At 40.1% G+C, this 24,496-nt stretch overlaps 1 protein-coding gene across 1 annotated transcript in view; it reads left to right on the plus strand.

Moving 5' to 3' along the window:
• man1a1 (mannosidase, alpha, class 1A, member 1) overlaps positions 1-24,496 on the plus strand; it is a 170,053-nt gene that overhangs the window by 118,618 nt on the left and 26,939 nt on the right. The window contains exons 5-6 of the mRNA XM_085381419.1: positions 9,173-9,267; positions 24,301-24,424. Of these exons, the coding sequence (XP_085237545.1) occupies positions 9,173-9,267; positions 24,301-24,424 (219 nt within the window). The remainder of the gene's footprint in view (positions 1-9,172; positions 9,268-24,300; positions 24,425-24,496) is intronic.

Here is a 24,496-nt window from a genome sequence, read left to right on the forward strand (position 1 = left end):
CATGGCTGACAGGTGGCCCCTGCCGAAACAGCACAATAACTCTGGAGTTGCTCTCTCTCCATTTTCTCCATCCAGTCTCATTAGCATTCAAACTGCTTCACCTGCAGGGCTCTTTAGTAGTTGAGGGTGAGTCAGAGTTTAATTATTTTGGACAGTAAAAGGATTTTTTTTTTTCCAAGGTGTAGTCTGGACAGATCCACCTTTTAACACCAAAGTGACCCTGGAGGGGGAAAGAAAACATGCTGTAAGAGCAAATGCATTCATGGGGTCAGGAAGGTGCCAGCATATACCAGTGAACTGTAATGCTGAAGTTCCTTTTTCTCAGTATTTCCATATCATTTAGATAGACTTGGAGGAGAGTTCCCCTTTAAAAACCATCAGTTACGCTGGTTAATATTCCACCCTGAGGCATCCTGCCCGGAAATGTTTTTATACCTTGCAGGTATTTGCATTGCCAGCGTTGCTTCCTCCTGTTGTAATTCAAGGTTATGAGTTCAGACTCTGCTCTGACCCACACAGATGACTCAGTAAGTTATAGTCTGGGCTTTTTGCAGAACTTTGTACGGTTTTACTTTTATTTGTATATCAGACAACATGTAAATCAATACTGGCATTTTTTTTCTGTTCTTAGTTTCGCTCCTTCCCATTTGCTTTCCTTAAATGATTACAATTCCATCTCCCATCTTAAATCCGTGTTTGTTTTTCTTCCCTCATTCATCCTACTTTTTCCTTCCCCAAAGCAAGTTATTAAACCCAGAGTGAGCGAGCGAGTGAGACGGACACAGACAGAGAGAGAGAGAGAGAGCGAGGAGGACAAGAGCAACCATTCACACAACAGCAGGCTTCTTAACTACCGACAGCTGTCACCTCCTCAGAGTGGTTTGTGTGCAAGCCTCTCCAATACAGCTGTCAGGGCAGCAGTCTCCAAACGGGCCTCCTTCAGCTGACACTCAGTCGTACCCTCGCTTATGTTTTCCATATTCAGTCTGCACTCATCGCTGAATGGATTAATTAATTCATGAAGTGAACAAACATCACACTTCTGTGTCCTTTTAACTCTGCGCTAGATGTGCAGCCCCACGTACAGGGTAGGGAATGCTGTGTGGTACAGGAAGAATTAAAAATTGGGTGTTTAATTGTCAGTTAGGAAAGAGAAAATCTTTATATTTCGGAGGCAAAATTGAAGAGATATACAGGGAGGTGAGGGTGGACTGTTTAAAACCAGCGGCCTCACAGAAAGCTAAAGGTCCCGGCACAGTGGTGGGTTGGGCAGTTGAAGTCTGCTTGTAGTGATGTAAAACCATGTGTTTAATAACAATAAAAACCCATGTTTTGCCAGGTACAGATCACACGTTAACGCCACATGTCAACCGAGTTCTATGGATATCCCACATCATCACCATTTAAACCATTTGTTTAAAGTCGGACTGGACGGTGTAAAAAGAAGTTTGTAAAGGTAGTTTCTCATAGCTCCATTCTGATGCTATTAACTCGTATTCATGACACGGGGTGCGATGCAGTGCTGGAAATTGATCTCGCCAATCAGTCAAACTGTGTTGGCCTGCTGCATTGAGTTTGTTTTTACAGACAAAGACAGACAGTAAGGCAGGAAGAAACAACAACAGAAAAGAACCACACCAAACCCCAAATCCACAGCTTTGGGAACCTGTGTTTTAAGCTACTTAATAATCAGTGACAGATGGCTGAATAAAAACAAAAAACAGTCTTTAAATTAATCATGAACTAGTCATGTGTCTGTAAATACATCTGGGTGAGGATGCTTTTCAGTTTTGTTTATTGCCAAGATAACAGAGCAGATACAGGGCAGGAAATGAAAGAAAAAGAATGAGATAAAATGTGAGTGTTATATATGCATGAGTAGAAATTTGAATTGAAGATGGGAAAGGGGGGAAAAGGGGGGAGACAAAGGAATAAATCAATTTTCATCAGGTGTTTAGCAATGATGAGCACTGTCAGTGAAATGAGGAAGAAAGACGGAGGTGGTGAAGAAGGACAGAGGGGAGGAGAAGAGGGTAGCGTGTCAGGATCTGGGAGGGAGGGAGGTGTCGGCTCGCGCCGTCCCCACAGACGCCGCTGTAATCTGGGCCACGTGTCCCAGAATGCCTGCTGGTCACCCAGAGGCTTGGCTGGGTGATTCATCTTAGTTAGGGAGCTGTCCAAGCGACTCCCCGCGGACTGCAACACATAATCGTACACGCAAAACACACACACTGCAAACATATGTGGTTAGAGAAGAGGCGGAGGTTTGATTGACTGAACACCCATACTTAAAATTTAAGGTCCTTGGTTCCACCTTCCACTGTCGTCTCCTCACTCTAAACATAACCTGAATCTTATAAATGACCTTAACTCTGACCAAAAACATAATAAATCTAATTTATCTCATTCATATAAGTGCGCACACCTGTCAGCTATACTCACAACAGGAAAACACACTAACACTATGTTAGTTATTCTCTACTCGGAGATTACTGAACCAGGTGAAGCTTAAGATTGTTACGAGGGCCATTATCTTCTCCACACAGTTAATGCAGCTTTTACACAAGCATGGCTGATGTCTGCTTAAATTCTGCATGTTCTATCATCTACCATCTTTTGTAACAACCTTAGGCAAAATTTACTCATCACTCCCTCATTTTTGAAACGCTACAGCAACATACGGTTTAAGAGCTTAGCTTAAAACTTCATTCTTGAGCTCAACTTTATCCCATACAGAGCTGCAAAAAATAAATAACTATTTAATTATTGATAAAAAAAAAAGCTATTTTTTCTCCATTAAATTATTAATTATTTGGCCTAACGAAATGCCAGAAATACTATAAACATTAAGTTTTCCAAGGATAAAGTTTGTTACCATAGAGAAATAAATGTGAAATAACTTGAGAGCAAATCAAAAACTAATATATATATTTTATATATATTTTTATATTTTATATTTCTTTGATGTTCCAATTGCTTAACTGTTTAAATGTAAGTAATCCTCTTCAACAATCTTCAACACAACACAGTGATGTTCTGGACATGCTGTCACAGCCATTGATTCTTCACTTATGGTTGATAGCTTTAGGTAATCTTGGAAAGACTTTTAAACGCGTGAATTTACAATAAGTACTTTGCCATCTTTCACTTTAATTGGTTTAAATAATTTGGATATGCTGAACATTTGCTTGCAGCCAGCCTAATTAGTAGTTCTCATTTATTGTTCCTGTACTTGAGTCCTTTTTATTTATGTTGCTTAGCAGTTCGGTTGGTAAACTCCAAATTAATTGAGGCTGTTGTCTGTAATTTTAACAGGCTATTTTTAATAATGTTTCGTATTTCACTGCAGGACTCACTGACGTCATCTTTCTCGTTTTTGTTTCTTTAGTGTTCCTGAGATCTAAATCTCGATCGTTCCAGAGAGCAAAACACGCATATCAGTGTTAATGCCTGTGTTTTACACCTCATTGACAGGTGGCCGCCTCATTTGTTGACAGTGGTGATAGCCAGTCTTTACCCTGTGGAAATAAATCAGTCTTCTTTGTGTAAAAGCTGTATTGACGGGCCTGATGCTCTCACATTCCCTGCCTCATTTAGTTAAACCTGATTCAGTGGCTGATGTTCAGTGAATGTCTCAGCATGCGTTTAAGTATAGGACAATGTCACGATTTCAACCACTAGCTTTTCACACTGAGCTCAAGAAATCAATGTTTAACCATCATTTCTACTCCCTTGTATTCACTCTGACGAGATCTTTGAATAACATTTCACTGTGTGTTATACTTGTATAACTATGCATGTGACAAATAAAGAACCTTGAACCTTGAACCCTTGAACCCTTAACTCATTTGTAGACTAAAGACCAAAGCCAAACACATCTAATGGGAGGAAAGTAGAGTAAATTTTCCTTCTTTCTACCTCCTTTGTTAATGGTTTTATTGCATGAAAACCATGGGAGTGTGTCACATTCAGAATAGAGGTTTCTGACACAGCTTCACCTACTTCCAAGGTTCATGGAGAAGAACAAGGCTCTAAAGAGGCTCTAAAGCTCCAGCAACAGTATAAAGAGCAGCTTTATTACTTGACCAGCGTGTTTTGGGATCGGTTGTTGATGACCCTGATGAAGGCCACAGGCTGAATCATGTGGTCAAATATATTACACTTTATATTGCAAGTGTTGATGGAGCGTTGACCTCTTTAAACCCCATTCAGAGATGAAGCCTAGCAGACAGCTAGCAGGTATAAGCTGCTTTTCAGTTGAAGTAGCAACTCCCTTAATGCACACTTTAAACCTTAATACAAATTAAACAGATGAGTTATTAAAAAATTGGACCTTTTAACATTGTGTTTAATGGAGATTGACTCGCTTTTCGAGCAGGCCTCGAGTGGCCATGACAGGAGCCATTTTCAAATGCGAAAATAATACTTGAAAACCTATCGTAATGACTGACTGTTTATTAAATATGAAAAGATGAATACTCTTTTTTTAACTGTTTGATATAGTTATACAGCATAATATTCTGTATTTAACACAGCTATGTGCTTGTTCAGATGACCAGGTTGTCTCGCCGTAAAGGGCACACAGAAAACTCCTGGTACTTGAGCTGTTTGGTGTGCAGATTGATCTATTTTCACGTCTCTAAAGCAGATGCATCATGAGTTATTGGATGCTGATATGTGTTTCATCCATTTGCTAGGGTTAACATATGCAAACAAACAGACTGGTGTGTTTTCCTGAAGCCTTTGCTGTCAGAAGCATCGAGGTGTGAAATCTGATTATCAACATCAGCTTTTACTACTGACATCAGCCACAGGTTTTGCGTGTGCTTTTCGCTTTCTGTAGTACTTATTAAAGCTTGTTGGCAGCTTGCTTAATGGCCTTGGACGCGGAGTGTGTTTAATTCATTCATGGGCGCATCCCTGGGAGTGTTTTTATTCTTCCCCTCAGTGTGCTTCTAGCATTATTAAAGGCATTAATCACTGCGATCTGATGCCTTGTTACGACACGGCTCTGCTCCCACTGCGCAGCTAAACACACACGCATTTCGGTGTCCACAGTGCCATCAAACATCTTGGCTTGAAAGTACTGCATTGTGAAAGTCTCCTTGGAATACAGAAGGAACCCGTATGAGCGGATATATCAATGTTTTCATCTGTTAAATTATTTTTTGCTCATGCCGTGAATCCTGCACAAGAATCCGTAATCTTTAAGGGAATTTTTTAACAGAAAACATCGACTTTCAGATCTGGCTGCTTTGCTGTTTCTCAAATTCTTGTTAATATCCCTCTCGGCAAGGTGCATGTTCTTGAAATCCTTTTTAAGTCCTCCACCATCCAAACTCCATCCATCCACTTTCTTAACTGATTTTCCGATCCGTGAGAAGAAGTCACAGGAGCAAAAAAGGAATTAAAATTATCCATATTTTTTTCTTCCAGTAGAGGGAGATATTTTAGATATTTCATTTTAAGCCAGCATGAAATAATTTCAGGAAAGTGTTTAAACAGATATTAACACATTTACACTTAAATACACATTCGCCGCCTAGCTTAATGGTTTCTATCCATTAAGTAACCTGGAACGAATGTACTCTGTATGTTTTTTGCTCATTGCCAACTTTGTGGCTTTAAGTATTTTATCTCCCCCTGCTGGTAATGCAACCTCTGCATGCGTGTCCATTTCATGTTTTGCAGATTACACGTTACATCTATTATACATTTTGTTATGATATTGGGTTGGTAACTGTAGATTTTCAAGTTGATACGCCTCAAGAGGTTCTTGAAGTGTTAAAAAGCCAGTTTTCCTCATCTCATACAAGCATTTTGTCCTCTGTATTTTTACCGAGCTACTACTCTGCATTTCCTCCACTGTAGGAATGTAAAACACTGGTGATTTGAAACTAGCCCATTCGAAACTCGAGACTCAAAGTCTACTGAATTTAGCATGCACTGTTAGGTAATAACTCAGATTTAGGTGTGCACGTGTAATAAAGAGTAAACATGTTTGTTCAGCCTGGTAAGAAATATCTCCTGGCTTTTCTCATCACTTTTTTCATCTTTTTATGAATCTCTGTTACTTTATATTTAAAAAATCTATTAACTTTTGTGTTTTTTCTGGTAATGTATAAATAAAAAGAATTAATTTAATCTTCACTTAGCAAAACATGTTACATTTGTTTTAGCTCTGGCTAAAGACTCAGTTCCTTCAATTTAGTCAAATTAAAAATATATGAAATATAAAGAAATGTGTGTCAATATTTGGTAGACCTCATAAAGTCTGATATATTGGAAATACTCAGGTGTAGCCTATCATCAGTCTCTGTCTGCATGTCAGGCGGACAAAAATGTAATAGGAGAAACATGGCTCATCTTGACGGTGTCAAACACATCGACACGTTGCTCCGTCTCACACGAGGATATCTGACATTTATTCCCAGAATGCCAGCAGTTAATTTTGGCCACATTTCTGTTACCTCTCTCGCTACTTTAACTCTCAGTAACCTTTCCTGCCTCTGAATTTTGAGGAGAAAGTCATAGAGTTGCCACATTGTTTTGACGAGTGGCCTCTTGAGCTTTTCTTCTTCGCAAATCTTTTTCTCCCTCCTGCCCCCGTCTCTCAGACCCCGCTGAGTGGCTGATCCCTCGAGTACAGACCTGCCAGCTCATGACGCAGTGTGATACTGCACTGTCTCTGACTCAATGTGTGTGTAAAAAGACACATTTCCACATATAGTAGAATAATGCATGAATAATAACAACAGAGCTCATTAGCAGTAGTTGGATAGTTAGTCGGTCCTTTATTCGTGGTGATTAAATACCAATTTGGGGTGATCATCATCATCAGCCAATTATTTCACAGCGTCAGTCACAAAATATTGGAGGAAAGCTGGCGAATTAATCTCCTTTAGGTATTTGTGGCTAACTGTACACTGCTGGTGACATCTGGTTTCAAAAACATCAAGATGGAGACAGCAACTCCATCTTAATACTGTGAACATGAAAATCTGCATGTGCTATTAAATTCAAATAAGCTTGAACTGGCTTTGAATGGCAAAACTTTACATATATTTTCTACCTTGTTGCAAGACTGCGAGCTACATAGCAGCCTCTGGTTGAAAGAAATAGCGCTATGCAGTTCAGTCACACATTTCAACAAGAAACATCTCTGGTGTTGTTGTTTTTTTCTCCCCTTATGAACTAAGGCAGCTCCCAGAAGTGGGAATAAGTCTCACATGTGCGAGTCACAAACAAGTCTAAAGTCTTAACCTTCAAATCCCAAGTTACTGTGGGGAAACCAAGCAAGTCAAGTCCTATGAAATTCCGATGATCTATCCCAGATTTCACATTTTCTGTCTTGCACTGGTCATGAATGTTCAAAAGATATATATATATATTTTTTTTAGCAATAACCCTTGGAAGCTTTCTGATTTTTAACATTTTGTGGTCTCAATAAAAACTCTCCTAACAGCACAAAAACAAGAGGATTCAGAGGTGCTGTTCATGAGAGGTGTGGCAGGATCTGATTGACTTGAATCTGTGGGACAGGTGCCACTTAATTCTACACCTAGAGTCAAGTTATAAGAAAAAAGTCCAAATCCATGTGGGCTGCATTAACAGACATGAAGCCATTCTCATTCGTGTCAGTGGGCAGCAGCACCAGTTTGAGTCAAGCCGCTGAAACCCTGGCAGCAGTGTCAAACTGTCCACTACGTCTTAGGCCAAATCCCATTTCGTCTTTACTGCTTTAGTACACTCACACCAGAAGCCAAATATGGAAGTACACTTCACTTTTACAGCCAACAAAATCAGACACCTTGGAGACAGAACTAGAACTGCTACAAAGCTGTCTTGTCAGATTTGCTAATACAAAAGATTAGACTGGGAATTTAAATGCACTTGATAAGAGATCACCAGTCAAGGAGGAAATTTGCTGTTGTGTTGCTTGCAGCAGAAAACACCTGAACTGTGCTTAAAAAAAAGGGAAAAAAAGTGGAACCAAGAACGTGATTAGCACAAGTTTTATACAGGTTAAAAAACAAATCAAGTCTTACGTCACGCTTTTAGGCTGTTACACAGTACTGCAAACAACCAAGGAGTGGTAGACATCCAGGAAAAACACCAGATATTACCATATTAATCTAAGAAGAATGAGCATTATTCATTCCTGTGGAAATTGAAAGAGTTAAAAGTGCACAAATCCACTTTTATAGGGCATCATTTCCCAGTTTCCTGCAGGTCTGAGCTCCAGGTGTATTTGCTCTCGTTTTCAGGTTGAATATTCATGACACTATTTAAAGCCACACTGGGCCTCTGTGGTGGGTCCAAATGGATCTGAAGGTTACATGCATTGAAAATTCAACTCTAGCAGTCCGTAACTGTGTAAATTGATGTTAGTACACTTAAATACACACCACAGGCTTGTGTTTACCAGCACAGGCTGTGATGTCTCACCCTGAAAGATACCAAAGGGATGAGAGGAGATCAAAGATCCGCGAGTCTGGCTTTCTCTGGATGGAAGGCTGACTCACTGCTGGATTTTTGGTTGTTTTTTTGTTTTGTTTTTTTAAGATGTGTTTTGCTTTCACGTTTAAGCTAAAGTTAAGCGGTTTTCTCCTTTTAGCCTCACAGATTGTGATAGAGTTGCAAATCTTACTTTCTTTGGGCAATCAGTTTGGTGAAAGCAGCAGGAACACATTAAATAGAGGGGAAACGAAACATTGCTGGCTATATAATGGCAAAATGGTGAATTAGACGTAAGCTGGAGAGCCATAAATCAGTTTTTTTGTAGTGAGAAACTGTTTTTAAGATATCTATGTTGAGTCAGCGACGTTTTAAACAACTAAATGGGCTAAAGTTTCCTCACATTACACATGGAAAACATCAGTATAGCTCCAAGCAACAGTAAAGCAGGCAAGGAAAGATACTGGCAAAAACATTACTGGGATAAAAGGAAGCAGACAGGAAAGAGGAAAAGCCTGGAATAAAGGGATAAAGAGTGGAAGGATGGGGGAAGCACTGAGCTACAGGTGTAAGCCTTGGATTTTGAGCAGAGATGGAGATTCGCAAATGTTGAATTATATTTTCTGCTGAAAATTCAAGGAAATGTAGAGGCATACATCAGCTGCTCGAACCATCTTGTAATGAGTTGCTTGTTTTTGTTCTGTTTCTTTCTCAGGTGTTTCGCAGAAAGGCAGTGGAGTTGGGCGAGAAGCTGCTGCCTGCATTCAAAACGCCCACTGGCATCCCCTGGGCTCTGCTTAACCTCAAGAGGTAAAACAAACAGACAGCACACACACTTGCTCTTTGTCTCCCAGCAGTCCACTTTCAGGCAGCAGGTCTGTTTTGATGGCCTGATGCTTTAAGGGGCGCCATGGTCTACCCCTCTCTGTTCCACTCGCACACACTGAGCTGAAATGCTTTAGTCTTACATGACAGAGCAAACTTGTCAGACAGAAACTGTTTGATTTTTTTGCATCCAGGGCTTCATCCTTGAAACTAAACTGCATTGGAAAAGACAAACCCAAAGAGGTTGGGGTTACAGGCTAGTTACATGGCAGTGCTGGTGATGTTTCCTTTCCTCTGGCTGAAACCCTCTTTGTGCTCCACCAAAACCTCCTCCATATAAAAAAAAAAAACCCTCATACTTCTATTTTAACATTTTTTCCATTTGCAGAGATATAAACTGATTTTAAGAATCTAAAAACTGACTTTTTTTCACTCATCTAATTTCCAAGTAACAGTCATTACTGGTTTGCTTTAAAAAATTGCTTTAATTTGACTTTATTAATAAGGTCATATAAAAATCACAGGTGTCTCACCTGTGGGTTGAACCTGCTGTTCAAACCTTTGTTTAAGGTGAGGAGCTAAAATGCTGCATTTCAGATGATGGATGAACCGAGCGATTAGAGGGTTAAAATAAGTAGGGATTATTTTGGACTCTCAGTCATGCAAAGCTACTCAAGCAGAGTCCAAGAAAAAAAATGTGCTTAAGAACACAGTTTTATTTATATATATAAAATAAAATGTGCACAATGCCAAAATTAGAACTTTAAAGCAATTAAAATAAATTCCAACCAATAAGCACATAACATTTTGGGGTCTTTAATAATAATAATGGATACTTTATTGATCCCCATGGGGAAATTACTTGTTTTTCTCTGCATTTGACCCATTCACTCAGTGAAGCAGTGGGCAGCCCACTAAGCAGGCGCCCGGGGAGCAGTGTGTAGGGACGGTACCTTGCTCAGGGGTACCTCAGGGTAGCCGTTAAGTGGATTCGAACCGCCGACCTTCCGATCATGGGGCGACCACTTTACCTACTGAGCTATCCCTGCCCCCCTTTAATATGAAAATATGAGTATCTCTGTATAAAAACAATTAGAGGTCTGCAACTATTTTTTGCTACAGTCCTTCTGTCAGTCACACATGATGAGGAGAGCACTATTTTCTTTCTATCAGTCGTTCCCCAAAGAGAGACATGACATCCAGGCTGTTTGTCAGCCCGTTAATTAAAAGGCAGGTTGTCATGACGATAAGCGCGCTGTAACAAATTAATTTTCTCTCTGTCTGTATGGGTGAATGGACTCTGCCCGCCTTGTCCTCTTCCCTGAAGTGAGAAATACCCCAGGGAGAGTGAGTGTGTAAGTGAGTGAGTGTGTGTGTTCATGTCTGTGCACATGTATGTGGCTCTGCACACATACGTGATCCCCAGAGGCCTGAGCAGATTGCTGTTGATGATGACTTTACCTGCATGACTGAGTTATGATAGCTTAGAACCACACAAGCACAACCCCATATTCCTACACACACACACACACACACACACACACACACACACACACACACACACACACACACACACACACACACACACACACACACTCAAATAACTCTGGAAACAAATTACAGTAACAAATATACAGAGCAACAGAGAATGTAGGCTATTAAACTGCTATTTTTAAGCTAATTTTTTTTTTCTTGTCTATGAAATTGACAGATTAGCATTATAAAGATGTTGGGAAGTTGGTTTCTTTGCAACACTAATGGATTCTTTTTTGAGAAGAACAATTTTAATCAAGTTATTTTTCAAATGATCCAGATTTGCTAGAAAATTCGATGGGTCTTCCTTTCCCTATCCAATTCCTCGCCACCAGATTTCATAAACTTTGTCTTTTAGTTTTTGTATACTTGCTAACAGACACCTTGGTTCTTACCTTAACAGAAGAATGAGCCGAAGGAAGAACACCTTACAGGGCCAGACTTTGTAAAAGGTGTTAGGTTTCTTTGTATTCCATGATTGTACAAGAGATATAGGGACAGGGCCATGGTACTCAGTGAACCCTGAACAGAAAATCTTTGGGTTACAGTAACTTCGGTAAGCACAGCGATGGTAGTGGACTGAACTCTGGCCCCAAATATCCAACCACCATCTGAACTGAAAAACCTATCAGCCAGTTGTGTTGTTTCACTGACACACAGACGCAAGTTGACATTTATCATGGTTTCGGCTGATAGGTGTATGTCCTTGTTTTTTTGTATTGTAACAAGTCTGACTTGGGCTGACTGCAGTTATTCTCAGATGATGAGGGCAACCTGACTGCAACACTTCTCTTTCCAGTAAGGGACTCCACTTGAAGGGACTTGAAGACAGAAACTGACTGCAAGTGGTTCTGGTTCTGGCAACTACTGTTTTCCCTAGTGTGACTATAGTATTTGTTTACTGTAATGTGAATTAGAGTGGTATTTGTTCAACTCCTCCAGTGGGATCAGCTAGAGACACTGATCATTGCAGCCATCTGTGAGGTTGTGAATCCTTAAAATAAACTGAGTACAAGAATGCAAGTTATTCTTTATAATCTTTTTATAAAAGATTTCAAGATCATTTCAATATATCTGTTTCCTCCCCTTCCTACTGTTGCAGATATGCACCATCTGGGAATCCCTATGCTATTGTATTGATATATCATAAAAGATCAGCAGAACCATCAGTGGCAAGCGTAATGTAATCCAACAGACAATGGGGTTTATGGTAGCTTTTAATCCCATCCTGAGTTATGTAAAGACCCAGAAGATCTATAAAACTATAAATCTAAACTTCCATATCCACTGATACATATCAGACAAGTGTTATCAATATGTCTCTCTGGTGATAAAAACTCGTCTGTGCTTTGAAAATGTTAGTTATTTCATTTCTTTTGTTGTTAAAACATCATTAAAACAGTCTATTGAGGAAATTAGACCATGTAGACATTATACAGAGAGAGAGAGAGGTAGAGGTCAGTTGCAGAAATCCTAAACTCAGAGTGACGGCTCTGAATGATCTGTGGGATAAACAGCACTCAGTCAAAGTTAGATTATGTTTAATTCACTATGTGCAGGTCAGAGAGAAACGAAGCAAGAAGAGATCAAAAGATTTTAGGAATGAGAAGTTGAGAAGAAAAATTGAAAGTGCTTTTGAAGTAGGATAGTTTTGAGTTAGATTACTGCCCATGCAACCTTGACCCAGATTGAGGTAAAATAAATCTGTAAAACACGCTTGCAAACGAGGCCCAATTACTGAATCATCTCTCCCTTTATCCGCCCGTCCTCCCTTCTCTGTTTTACATTCCATTCTTTTATTCTCCTCCATTTTTTTTCTTTAAAGTTTTTCTCACATCCCAGTCTCTTGTATTTCTGTCCTTGTTCAGCCCATCCATCTTATCTACAGTGACCCAGTATCTCCTTCTGTTTCAGGATGTGTACTCCAAGTCCACTCCACTCCATGGCCTTGTTCTTTGTGTTCCCTGTCGGTAGCCTTTCATCGCTCTACCCTGCAGCTATCTGCAGAGCCCAAGAGAGACCATAAGAAATAAGGCCACAGTTTAAAACATCTTATTGCTTCTATACCAAGTGAACCTTGTTTGCTCAATGGCCCTGTGTTAATTTCAGAAAACAAGATAAATGCGATGTCCTCAGTTTGGAAAGGTTTTTGCTGCGTTTCCTTTGGGAATTACGAGTGTGTTCAGACAAATTAATAAAGGCTTAAGATAAACCTGCGGAGCTGCATGTAGTTAATTTCTAAAGATAAAATCTTTGGCCTGAACACAGCACGTGTTAACATTTCAAAGAATCAGGGTGTTTTACTGGGTTCTATTGGGAGTATTTTGGAAATGAAATGTTTGAGATAATTTTTATCTCACTAAATCTCAAAAGAAAATCTGAACATCAGGTTGAAATCACTCACTGTCTGGTTGGGTATGTTCAGTACGTGTTAACATGGTAATCATAAAATAGGAACAGATCTGAATACACTAGTGTGTAGCTCTTTATTTGTTTTCTTCTTTCCACTCTTTGTTTGCTTTTTGTTTCTGTCACACCCTCGCTTCACCTTCCCTTTATGCTGGACTTTTTTTCTTCTTTTGGCAGCATGTAGAGTTTCCATAGTTACTCCCCCATCTACCATTTCAGCTAGGGAACAATACCAGTACCTACTGGGGAAAAAGTGTTATCCTTTTCCCCTGGAGAATTTGTACCCAGTGGCAGACAGAACTGCAAATTGAAAGTAAACCCTAGAGGGAACCAATTGAAATACCAATGATGCATTCAGTAGCTCCAACATTAGTTTCATGGCTGTAAGTAAAGTAAAAAAAAAAAAAAAAAGCTTTTCTTTTTTCACTTTAACATTTAAAACCTGAAACTAAAATCTGCGTATCTGCTTGTCGTGGATCATTATGGTGTGTAGAGACCAAAGTTTAAATAGAGATGTTGCAAATTCATTACAGAAAAATCTAATTTATGAAAGGTCATAAGAGCTGATCACATGTCTCATCCTCTGAATGACAAGCCACCAGGAACAAAGGACGATGGAAGGTTTTGAAGGCCGTCAGAGAATGTAAAGGAATAATTCATCAAGAAATTTTGTCTTGATGTCCAGCTGATTTATCTTCAAAAGGCACTTGAAGGTGGATCAGCTTGCTTGCAATATCCAATAAATCAACAGTTCCTCATACAGAGTCAAAGGCTGGCCCGGCCTTCCTCTCCGACCCCCCGTGACCTTTAGTTTGTACATCAACTCATTGATTGCTACTAACCGAGTGGAAAATGCTGCTAAGATACAAATGATTTTTTTTTCCCGGTTGATCTGCTGCAGATTGGGGCGTGTTAGGGCAGGACTGCAGCCAGATGGACAGAGACACAATTGTCCCTGAAATGAGCTTTAAATATTTGAGAAGGTGAAGAGGTGCATCACTGAGAAGGCTGGGGTAGTGCTCCTCTAAACTAGTTTTTGCATTTGACATGATTATTTTTTCCCTTTTTGGTGCTTCTGATTTGTTCTGCGTGCTTAATTCAATTTTTTGTAGTTAATGTTGTTTTTATATTTAAGACAAAGGGAAAGGGAATACGCTAAGCACATAACAGTCTTTAAGAAATAGATTACTCATATTTTCATTTCTTAGAATAGCATGACTCATCGTCTACCTTTGCAGCGTGCCCCTTAATTAACACTGAGTTACTGAATCGAGATATTATAAGGTGGGTAGTGATGAAAGGGTTTTGGAAAAGAATAACTTTATTTGTGCTGTGTAAGTAACTAGAAAATATCGTTATGTTTAACTGGATTTTATCTACAAGATTGATGTAAGTGGTAGGAACTCACAAACTCACTTTTTGCAGATGACCCTGTTGCATATCTTATTAAATCTGGCCCAGATTGTTGTATATCTTATTAAATCTGGCCCAGATATCTGCATCCGTCTTAAAACCACTACATCGATTGGGTTTTAATCCAAATATAGAGTACATAGAAATGTACTATGTTCACACTGGCACGTGTGCAAGCCAAAATACTTTAACCTAATGCAATGACTTTTGTTTGCATGTGCATGTCTCTGTGTATAGTGCAGAATACAGTGTGTAGTATTTAGTTGCTGTGCTTTAGCAACCGACAACATATAACTGCGCTGTACCAACTAAACTAATTTCCCTTTTCCTCTGACACTTTCTCTAACTTTTTTACACACAGGCACACACACACAAACGCATACATGCACACACACACACACACACTAGTTTCCCAGTTGTTATCTGCTTTGGCCAGTAAGTCCCATAGCTCTTCTATTAACATTCAGACTGATAAAGCCCTTGCAAATCACTCCCACTGCACTGCATACTGACTGGCCTTAATGGGATGAGGCATTGTGTAAATGTGTGTCGGTGTGTGTGTGTATGTGTTAGGTTTTGCTGAGGTATCTGGATCCGTGCTCCACCCTGAAATTAGCTGCTCATTCCTCTCTACAGGCATCATGGTGATGATTGCTTCCCACACACACGCACACCTCTGATTGGCAGTAAGGCATTTAAAAAGTGCTCGAATCTGCATCACCATTCCAACAAAAGACTTGGTTAAAATGACAAGTGGCAAAGAAATCATGCTGAAATGTTAAGTGGTACCTCTGAACAGGTATTTATATGTGAGGTCTGACACCGTGGGATGAATTTATGGGAAAATGTGAATCTTTTTGCCTTTTTCAGACTGAATCAAAGAGCTGTATACATTTCTGAAGTGGCTCCCCCACCACGGCCCTCTGCATTACAAAACGCAGTAACTTGTGGGGAAGTGTTTGCTTTCCAGGCGAACTGCTCCTAAAAGCAATGTCATCATCTTCATGACGTTGCAAAGTTAAAACTAACCCTCGTTCCGTTTCCTTATCTCAGAGAGGAAAGTATTTTAGAAAAAACTGTCAGCTTGAGGCAAATTTGCTCCTTTTCAGCTCTTGGCTCTGGGACTGAAGCTATCAATCCTGAGCTCTTTGGGTCTTGGAGTTTGATTAATAGGTCTGCATTTGAGAACGGCTCTATTAGTGCAGCCTAGTGAGGGTGCCACACTGGGTGACCCTGTAGTGCCACTCTGTCATGGAGCCCTTTCTTCTCGATGCGATAGGAAAATTAACTTGTTAATCCAGAGCATGTCTGGAAATTCTTTGCTTAGCAGAGACTGATGAATAATATCTAAAGCAGCTAGCTCATATTTTAAGTTAGAGCTACAAGAGTGCTGGAAGAGTGCTAAGTGCTGAATGTCATCAGCATAGCAGCAGCAGCAGAGAAACCAGTAAACAACCAAGATCAAGAGGTTGAAGGTAATAAGAAGCAAGAAAAATAAGTGTAAGAAAATACAAATTCTCTCATGCCCAAATTCCCTGCTGTGTCACATATTCACTGGATTCAAATGCAGTGTATTTGAAGCACTTTGGGCTGCTCTGCCCTTTTTACTACACAAAGGCTAACTCCAGGTACAAGTCTTGCCGTTAGCAGTTTTCCACATATAAAAGCAGATTAAATAAAGATTTAAAAAGACAATAAAGAACCAGGCAAACGTCAAAACTTGCTGGTTTAACTGTTCAGCTGATACCCGTCCATTTACGTCAAGTAATTACGGATTATGGTCGGCTACTTAGCTCTGTGCCGCGTGTGAACAGCAGTCACCCTGACTCATGGTCTCTCCCTGATATAAAGAGGAAAATAAACTCACTGTGTCCGTCTCTCTGTGTCATGTCACCCACTGTGTGCACAGAGATGTACTTAGACCAACACAGCTGTTCCTGCTGTGCCTCACAATTAACATTATAGCAGTTTAATAGCACTACTTTAACTGAGTGCAACATTAAATGCAGAAAAAGCTGGCTAATTGGAGTGAATTAGAAATGAGCTATGAGAAAGAGGCCAATCAGTACTGATCTTTTTGAGACAATACAAACAGCAGTGTGTTCAGTTAATATCAAACAGTGTCGATGAGAATGCTGGATAAATCTCAGCATATGGCAATAGGCTGTAGGGTGGCACTGCAGTGCAGGGAGTTGTCGCCTCACAGCAAGATGGTTAGTGATGGTAATGCCAGGGACGGGGAGAGATGAAGGCAGCTGTGGTGACCCCTAAAGGCAGCAGGTAGAAGAAGAAGAGTTTAAGTTTCAGTATCGGCATTGCTATGTGACTAAATTAATAAGTGTAGTGCAATGAGCTCTTTTAGTGTAGTTTCATTCCTGCAGCTGTCATCTAAAATTTTAGGGTTGTATGTATCTGGATGAGCAAATGACAGCACCTCTGTTTTGGCCTCAGTTATTAACTCATTCACTGCCATTGACGTCTATAGCCGTCAATTGCAGTGAATGAGTCAATGGGTTTAACTCATTCACTGCCAATGGCTGGCAGTGAATGAGTTAATACGCACAGATATATGCAGCAGCAATGCACTCTCACTGCCCTAAAGCACGTTTTTAAAGCAAAGAAAAGGCTAGCGTTCGGGATGTACAGAGATTTCTTTAAAGAACAAGCTACACAAAGCCAGACATCCATTCTCAGTGCAGCTCTCCTCAGTTGTAACCTGAGGCGGTGGAAGGCAGCCATGATTTAAGGGCTCTAATTAAGTTGCTAACTGTGAATCTATCGCAATTCACATTTTCTCTTTGGCCGTAGGGAAAGTACGATAGATTTTAAGACGCAGAGGAAGAGATGTACAGCAAAGGAAATCGAGAGGAAAAGGAGAGGTAAGAGAGGTCGTGGCAAAGATGAGATGGAGGACAGTGAAAGGCTTTCCAGAGAAAACAACAAAGAGAACTGGGCCAAAGTATTGGCCTCACCCAGCTATAGAGTACAAATGAATTGGAGTGCTTCCTGACATAATTTTAGAGGAGCGTGAGAGGGCACTGCCTGGTGTGACATGCTAATTTATGGAGATGTATTGCTTTTTCTGTTTTTCCAGGTTATAGCTTGGCACCACAGAATTAAAACCTCTGTTTTTTGGCTCTGCAGAATTCACTGGAGGGTTAGAAAACTAGCAGGCTATGATTTGTTGTTTTGCAGCTGGCCAGGAAATAGCTGTGGGCGTTAGAGGTTGAATGATAAGAGCATTGGACAAGACACCAAGAGGATGGGAACATGTCCTCCAATGCAGACTATTTTAATTCACAGTGGCATCGTTTTGTAATGACTTGTTTTCTGGGCTGAGGCTTTGGATCTTTATTTGTTGCATGCAACCCTTGAGCCCCTAGCTATCCCCATAGTGAACTTAAATGTAGTGAACTAAGTTGGTCTTGAAGCATATATAATGTAATGCACGACAATGCTCTGGAGTCTTTGGGGTAGGGAGGCTAATCACGTTAGCATGATTAGCACCAAAGGCAGCAAAATGGTCAAAATCAGAACTAGACTTTCAAGACACACATTGTGTATTTTTGAAGGTAAGAATTTGTTTGTTGGAAAACTGCAGAGTGCACCTTTGAGGTTATGGTTAGCTTTAGATTGAGTTGGAAAGTGGACAAAAGTGAAGTTTTTTTTCTTACCTGAGAAAAATAATAACAGTCTGGCCACAGACGTTCTTTCGCTTCTGGATATAATCAGAACTGGAACCACAAACATCATAAACCTTTTCAGAGCGGACTCTTTCTCCTGGCAGTCTTTCCAAACAACCCGTACTTGTTTTTTGCCTTTCTAATGGTATCATCATGAGCTAACTGAGGCCTGTAGAGTCTGTGTAGCACTTGGGTTTTTTGTAAAAAAAAAAAAAAAAAATTTTGCATGGGTTGAATTTGCTGGAAAGTCCACTCCCAGGAATGTTTTGGCATTGTGTTAACACACACCTGAATGCTGCAGACCAGCAAACAGCAAAAATGTGCTCACATTTGCTGATAATCAGATAATCAAGTACAGTGGTACCTCGCTATAACGATTTTTTGTGTGTGCAATTTTGCATGCTGTTTTTTTTTGTTTGTTTGTTTTTTTACTGTGCATTGTGTTCTGCGTCCTGATTGACTGTAGACCATTGTCAATCAATCTCATGCGATGTTTCCTGTACAGAATGCGTTCAGCTTGTCAAATTTACATAAATCTTTGATAAATCGAACTTTGAGAGTGTTTAAACAAAAGAGAAAAGTGTGAAAATGTTCATGTGTGTCTGAGAAAAGTGTATAAAGCATGTAGTGAGGGGTTTTATAGCCTTAAAACATCTATAATAATTGTAAAAAATAAAGTTAGCTATTTCACGGATTTCACCTATTGCGGGTTATTTTTAGAATGTAACTCCCGCGATAAACGAGGGACCACTGTATGTCTGATTAGTAGCCCCTGGCTGCTTTTTACCCTTTTAATTGCTATGGAAGCAGTAGGAGTGTACATAATTTTTCATAGGAGTACAAAAATTAGGAAGAATGGCATTGCTTTGTTTCTAAGAAGGCTTTCAAATGTATCCATAGTGTTTTAATAAGCAGGACCTTGTCAAACTTTACCCAAGTGACCTGGAATCATAGGTTTTTGAAACTTAAGTCAAAAGTGAAACAGTGATAAGTTACCGTTTGGACTGAATGATTAATAGTCAAATGTAAGTAGTGTGATATAATCTGTTCTGTTTAACAGAGAGATATTACTGGGATTAAATTCTGCATGGCATAATATCTGCCCCTTAATGAATATAAAAGGGGAAATGTGAGGCAAGGAAATTAATTTAAAAAAGAGTTCCTGTTAAACAAACAAACGCCATCCTATCACTCCTATCAGAGGTGGATCATGTTGGCTCATCTTCTTAACTTATAATGAAAGTTCAATATCGGCTTTAATACGCTGATGTAAGCCTCATATAATCTCTGAAAGTCCTCTAGTTCTAGGTCACAGTAGCAAATTGATTAACATTTACAGCTTGGTTTTTAAAGAGAATAACCAAACGTTTTTCAGTGTGCTGCACTCTAATATTACTGTTTGGTATAAAGCGTGGCTCATCGGCACAACATTTTATCAAAAGCCAGCATGTCGATGAGAAGTGAGAAGCACCGCTGTGACTGTTCGAGAACTGAATTCAATAAACCGAGACTTTATATTAATCCAGAGTTTAATATGAACCTTCATACCCCTCGCTGCTGTGGAAATGAAGCCCACTGAGATCACAAAAAAAAGAAAAACAGGCAACAGGGAGAACTCTGTTATCATTTTGGATTAGACATCTTGGGTGAAAATTTTCTGCAAATTAGGACGAAAGCCAGCTGAGGCGAAACTTTGACCAGTTGTACAACGTTTTTATAATATTGCACTTTATGTATTCTGTAGTGCAAAGACTGCATAAACTAAATAATGTGTTTCAAAGATTAGAGCTAATAAGTCCTATTACATGCCATGTGAGAAATGGGATGTAGAGCATGCTGTTGTCAACAGGGCCCTGGAAACTGAACCACTAGGACATTTGCATCAGTAGTCAAATACAACAGTAGACTCAAATAGTCTAAGACAGATGCATTGTTCTGTATGCCAATGGATGGATGGAGGCCAGTTTCCAGTCCCAGTACAGGAGGGGACTGGTTTCCATCAGAATAGCGATAACAAAGTGTTCCTCCACAGGTTAATTTAGTCCAAAATGGAGCAGAGCCGGATCTCTGACTCCAAATTATTGAGTTTATGAGCATTAATACATCATTTCATCCACGCATTTGTTCACACTGTTTCTGCAAGCAGGCAACAGCAAAGAGTCAGCCTTTAGCCCCATTCACACAAAATTAGTCTCACCAGGAGAACACATGTGCTTTAGGAAATAAATCACATGTTTATGCTCACATAGGACAAGCAGCTCTGTGTTTTACTTGACGGCGACATCTTTGGTCCCTAGCTACAGAGCTAGCATTAATATTAATAGACTGTTAAGCATCTCATCTATCTCACCACCCTTCGAGATTTCACTCTTCTAATGGATGTGACCTGGATCTCGCTGTTGATAGGTCTCCATGTTGTTTGGCTACAAACAACATGCCGTCCAAACTTTCTTTTGTAATTACCAGAGCAGCCTCTTTTGTGTAAGAAAAAGCCAGGAGAAAAACATTTAAAAATAAAGTTTGCAAAACGGAAAAGGTCATCCAAAACAGCCTCATGTTAATTTGCACCAGACTATTAGTGTCTGGCTAAATGTGGAGGGTAATTTTCAGTGGAATTATAATAATAATGGATACTTTATTGATCCCCATGGGGAAATTACTTGTTTTTCTCTGCATTTGACCCATTCACTCAGTGAAGCAGTGGGCAGCCCACTAAGCAGGCGCCCGGGGAGCAGTGTGTAGGGACGGTACCTTGCTCAGGGGTACCTCAGGGTAGCCGTTAAGTGGATTCGAACCGCCGACCTTCCGATCATGGGGCGACCACTTTACCTACTGAGCTATCCCTGCCCAATTATGATTATTTTTTAATTATGGCACCGATTACCTTCACAATTATTACAAATTATTTGAATTCCCCAGGTAAAGACTACCACTACCTGATCTCTTACAGTGTTTAATCACACAAATACAGTTTCTGGATTGTTTTTGGAAACCCACAAAGATTTGCTCACAAAAACCAACAGGAACAGCTGGACAAAAACCACATGAACAGATTTGTAGAACTTACCAAAACAGTCCTACAGTTTTATTGTCTTTTCTTCAAGCCAAGAGCACCCAGAGTAATCACATTGCTCTGGGTGCTCACAAGAATCAATGTGAACGTCTGTGAAGCAGATTTTTCACCATCATTTCACCCAGTGCAAATTTGTTTCAGTAGCTGTTTTTAAAACTGAACACAGAGACTAAAACTGTTTCTTTGAAACTGGTAGTAAAATGCTTTTTAGTACTCTAAAGCTGGACATTTTAACACGAGAGTCTGAGGATTTCTTAGAGTCAACGTCAAGTGGCCGTTAGAGGAACCACATGTTAGCTTTATTTTTTAGCCCTGAAGCTTTGTTTCTAACATGCATTGCATGCTTTGCTAAGAATGAAAGAAGTGAGATTATTCATCCAAGCACAGAACTGATTCAGTAATTTAAGCATAGTGTTATATTCATGACATTTGTTAACGGTACTGCACAAAAAAAGGCCGTAAGTACTAAAATGTGTGATTAATCAAATCAGCAATCAAATTAATTTCACTTTGATCTGTAACAAATTGAAGTGATTTCCGTGTCTTCTTTATATTAGGGGACAAGTTTCAGAGCTTTAATCTCCAGCTGTCACCTTAGAACTAAACAGCAGCACAGAGAGCGCGTTCAGCGATAAAATAATTAACTTGAACATAAATGTTGGTTTTACCACTCTGTGCACTAAATCACCAGGTTATTTTTACATCATAATTTGATAACTTATTTGATTGGGAATGGTGGCGCTCACAGGGATCTTTCTGAAATGCCCCTTTTTATGTGGGCACACCCAGAGCCTGAAGCAGAAAGCCCTTCTTAACAAAGAAAGTTGAAAGGCACCGTTGGGGGTTTTAGGTTTTGTCTGGCTCTCTTTTGTTTTAGACTCCCTAACATGGATTTGGTGCTTCTTGCAGCGGGGCTTCAGGGGGATTGAGGTGGACAGGGGCGAGCTGGAAAGGTGTGCGTTGTCTCTCAATCCCACCCATACAAGCAAAAGGATTTACTGTTCATCACAGGGTTTATAAAGGGACTAAAAATATGGATAGACAGATCAAAACTACGGTTGAATGATAGGCGGCGGAGATGAAGGAATAGTGTTTGACTAAAATGTAGCTTAAAAACTTAATCCAAAATATATGTGTGTGTTTATACACAATCTCAGCGGTGTGACAGTGCCAATTAAATTTTTGCTGGGAGCTGACCCCCAAATTAATCAGGGTGTGCAGTGATGGGATGTTTTCTCACCATTCCTGCTTTCTGACAGTTGCCAGACTCTGTGTTCGCTGCCTGATGCGGCAGTGGTCGTCCCTGTGTTTGGTTGACTTGATTAAATCTGTGGTGTAATGGGAAACAAATTATGGCTTATGCAACATGATGAGTTGAAGAAGGGGGGAATAATTAGTATGTTCATCCACCTCTTTAAAGAGATGTGTGGGTTTGTCTCTATGTGTGTGTGTGTGTTTGTGCAGCACATCTCCCAATCCACACTCCTTCTCCTCCCCCTTCTTCTCATTTGTTGGATGTCTCCTCTGCTTCAGTGTGTGTGTGTGTGTGTGTGTTTGTGTAGTACATGTGTCCATATGTAGTTGCTGTAGGGCCGACATCCGACAGTAAATAGTTCATATGTATTCATGAGTAGTTACTTCAGGCACCACCACCAGAGTCATCAGTCCTTGGTCTGAAAGTGATCTGTCAGTGGCTGTAATGATCCAGCACACACACTTACATGCACACACTCCCAGTTGCAAGGTCTTCTGTCCTTGTCAAGCACGCAAAGGTTGGTAACTCTCACATATGGCCCGAGAGCAGACGCACCTTTTTTTTGTTTCCTGGCAGAGAACAGGCTCCAACAAGTTTCCTTTTGACTGACGGGTAAACTCAAAGAATGATGTGCTGCCAGGTGAAGACTGTGGGAAAAACAGACATGTGCATAAATATAACAAACGGAGTGTAACGTTTGGTTTAATTTTAGTGTCATTAACATACCCTGCTCTTTATCTATTTAAGGAATCTATTTGTAAATGCCTTCAGAGTGAAAATCGGTTGAATAGTAATTACTTTTAAAAATAAGATCAAACTTTCAGGAACTGTTTAGCAGTCTTCAGATTTTTAAGGAGTTTGGTTTCTAAGTAAGAGTTTCAAGATGGCTTTTTAAAGACTTTCTGCCTGTTTAGTGGGAATGGGTGTTGTAAGTTTGCGGGTATGTGCCCAAGTTAAAAGTTTTATTATGTTACTCATTTGTTCTGATTTGCTTTATTTTTGTCATGCATTTGTTCGTCATTCATCCATCCATTTTCTGTCACTTATCTGAGTCCGGATCACGGGGGCAGCAGTCTAAGCCCATACCTCCCACTCCTTAGTGACCTCATCCAGCTCTTTTGGGAGTGGATACCAAGGCGTTCCCAAGCCAGACAGGAAATGTAATCGCTGTAGTTGTTCAAGAGTGAGGGAGCGGGAGATTGACATATGGATTAGTTCAGCATCAGCAGTGATTTGCACACTATACCAGTCTGGTGTGGTGCAGCAGAACCAAGCATGAAAACTAAGCTGTCAGTCTATGTTCTTACGCTCACCTATAGCCATGAGCTCTGGGCAGTGACCAGAAGAATGAGTCTGTGGATACGAATGCAAGCGGTGGAAATGAGCTTCTTCTGTAGGGTGTCTGGGCTCTATCTTAGAGTATGAGGAGCTTAGTTATTTGGGAGAGGCGCTACTCCTCCATATCAAAAACACCCAATTGAGGTGGTTTGGACATTTGGCTAGGAAGCCTCCCGGGGCACCTCTGAGGTGAGGTGTTTCTGGCATGTCCTAAAAAAATATTCCATACAGTGAAAATCGAAAAATGTCACACTTATTATTGTTTTTGCGTTTAACATACATTTCTGTCTCCTTCTGCTTCTGTGTTTGTGCAGTGGTATTGGTAGGAACTGGCCATGGGCATCGGGTGGTAGCAGCATCCTGGCAGAGTATGGCACCCTGCATCTGGAGTTTATGCACCTCAGCAGACTCTCAGGAAATCCAGAGTTTGCTCAGAAGGTAACAGACACAGAGACTTTTAAAAGATGTTTTTTTGTAATAAAAAAAATATCTAAGCAATGAAATATACCA

Source organism: Rhamphochromis longiceps, linkage group LG15 (assembly GCF_057381845.1).
Source record: "Rhamphochromis longiceps isolate RC_006_pf linkage group LG15, R_longiceps_female_GT1.1, whole genome shotgun sequence".
In the NCBI taxonomy this organism is placed as follows: domain Eukaryota; kingdom Metazoa; phylum Chordata; class Actinopteri; order Cichliformes; family Cichlidae; genus Rhamphochromis; species Rhamphochromis longiceps.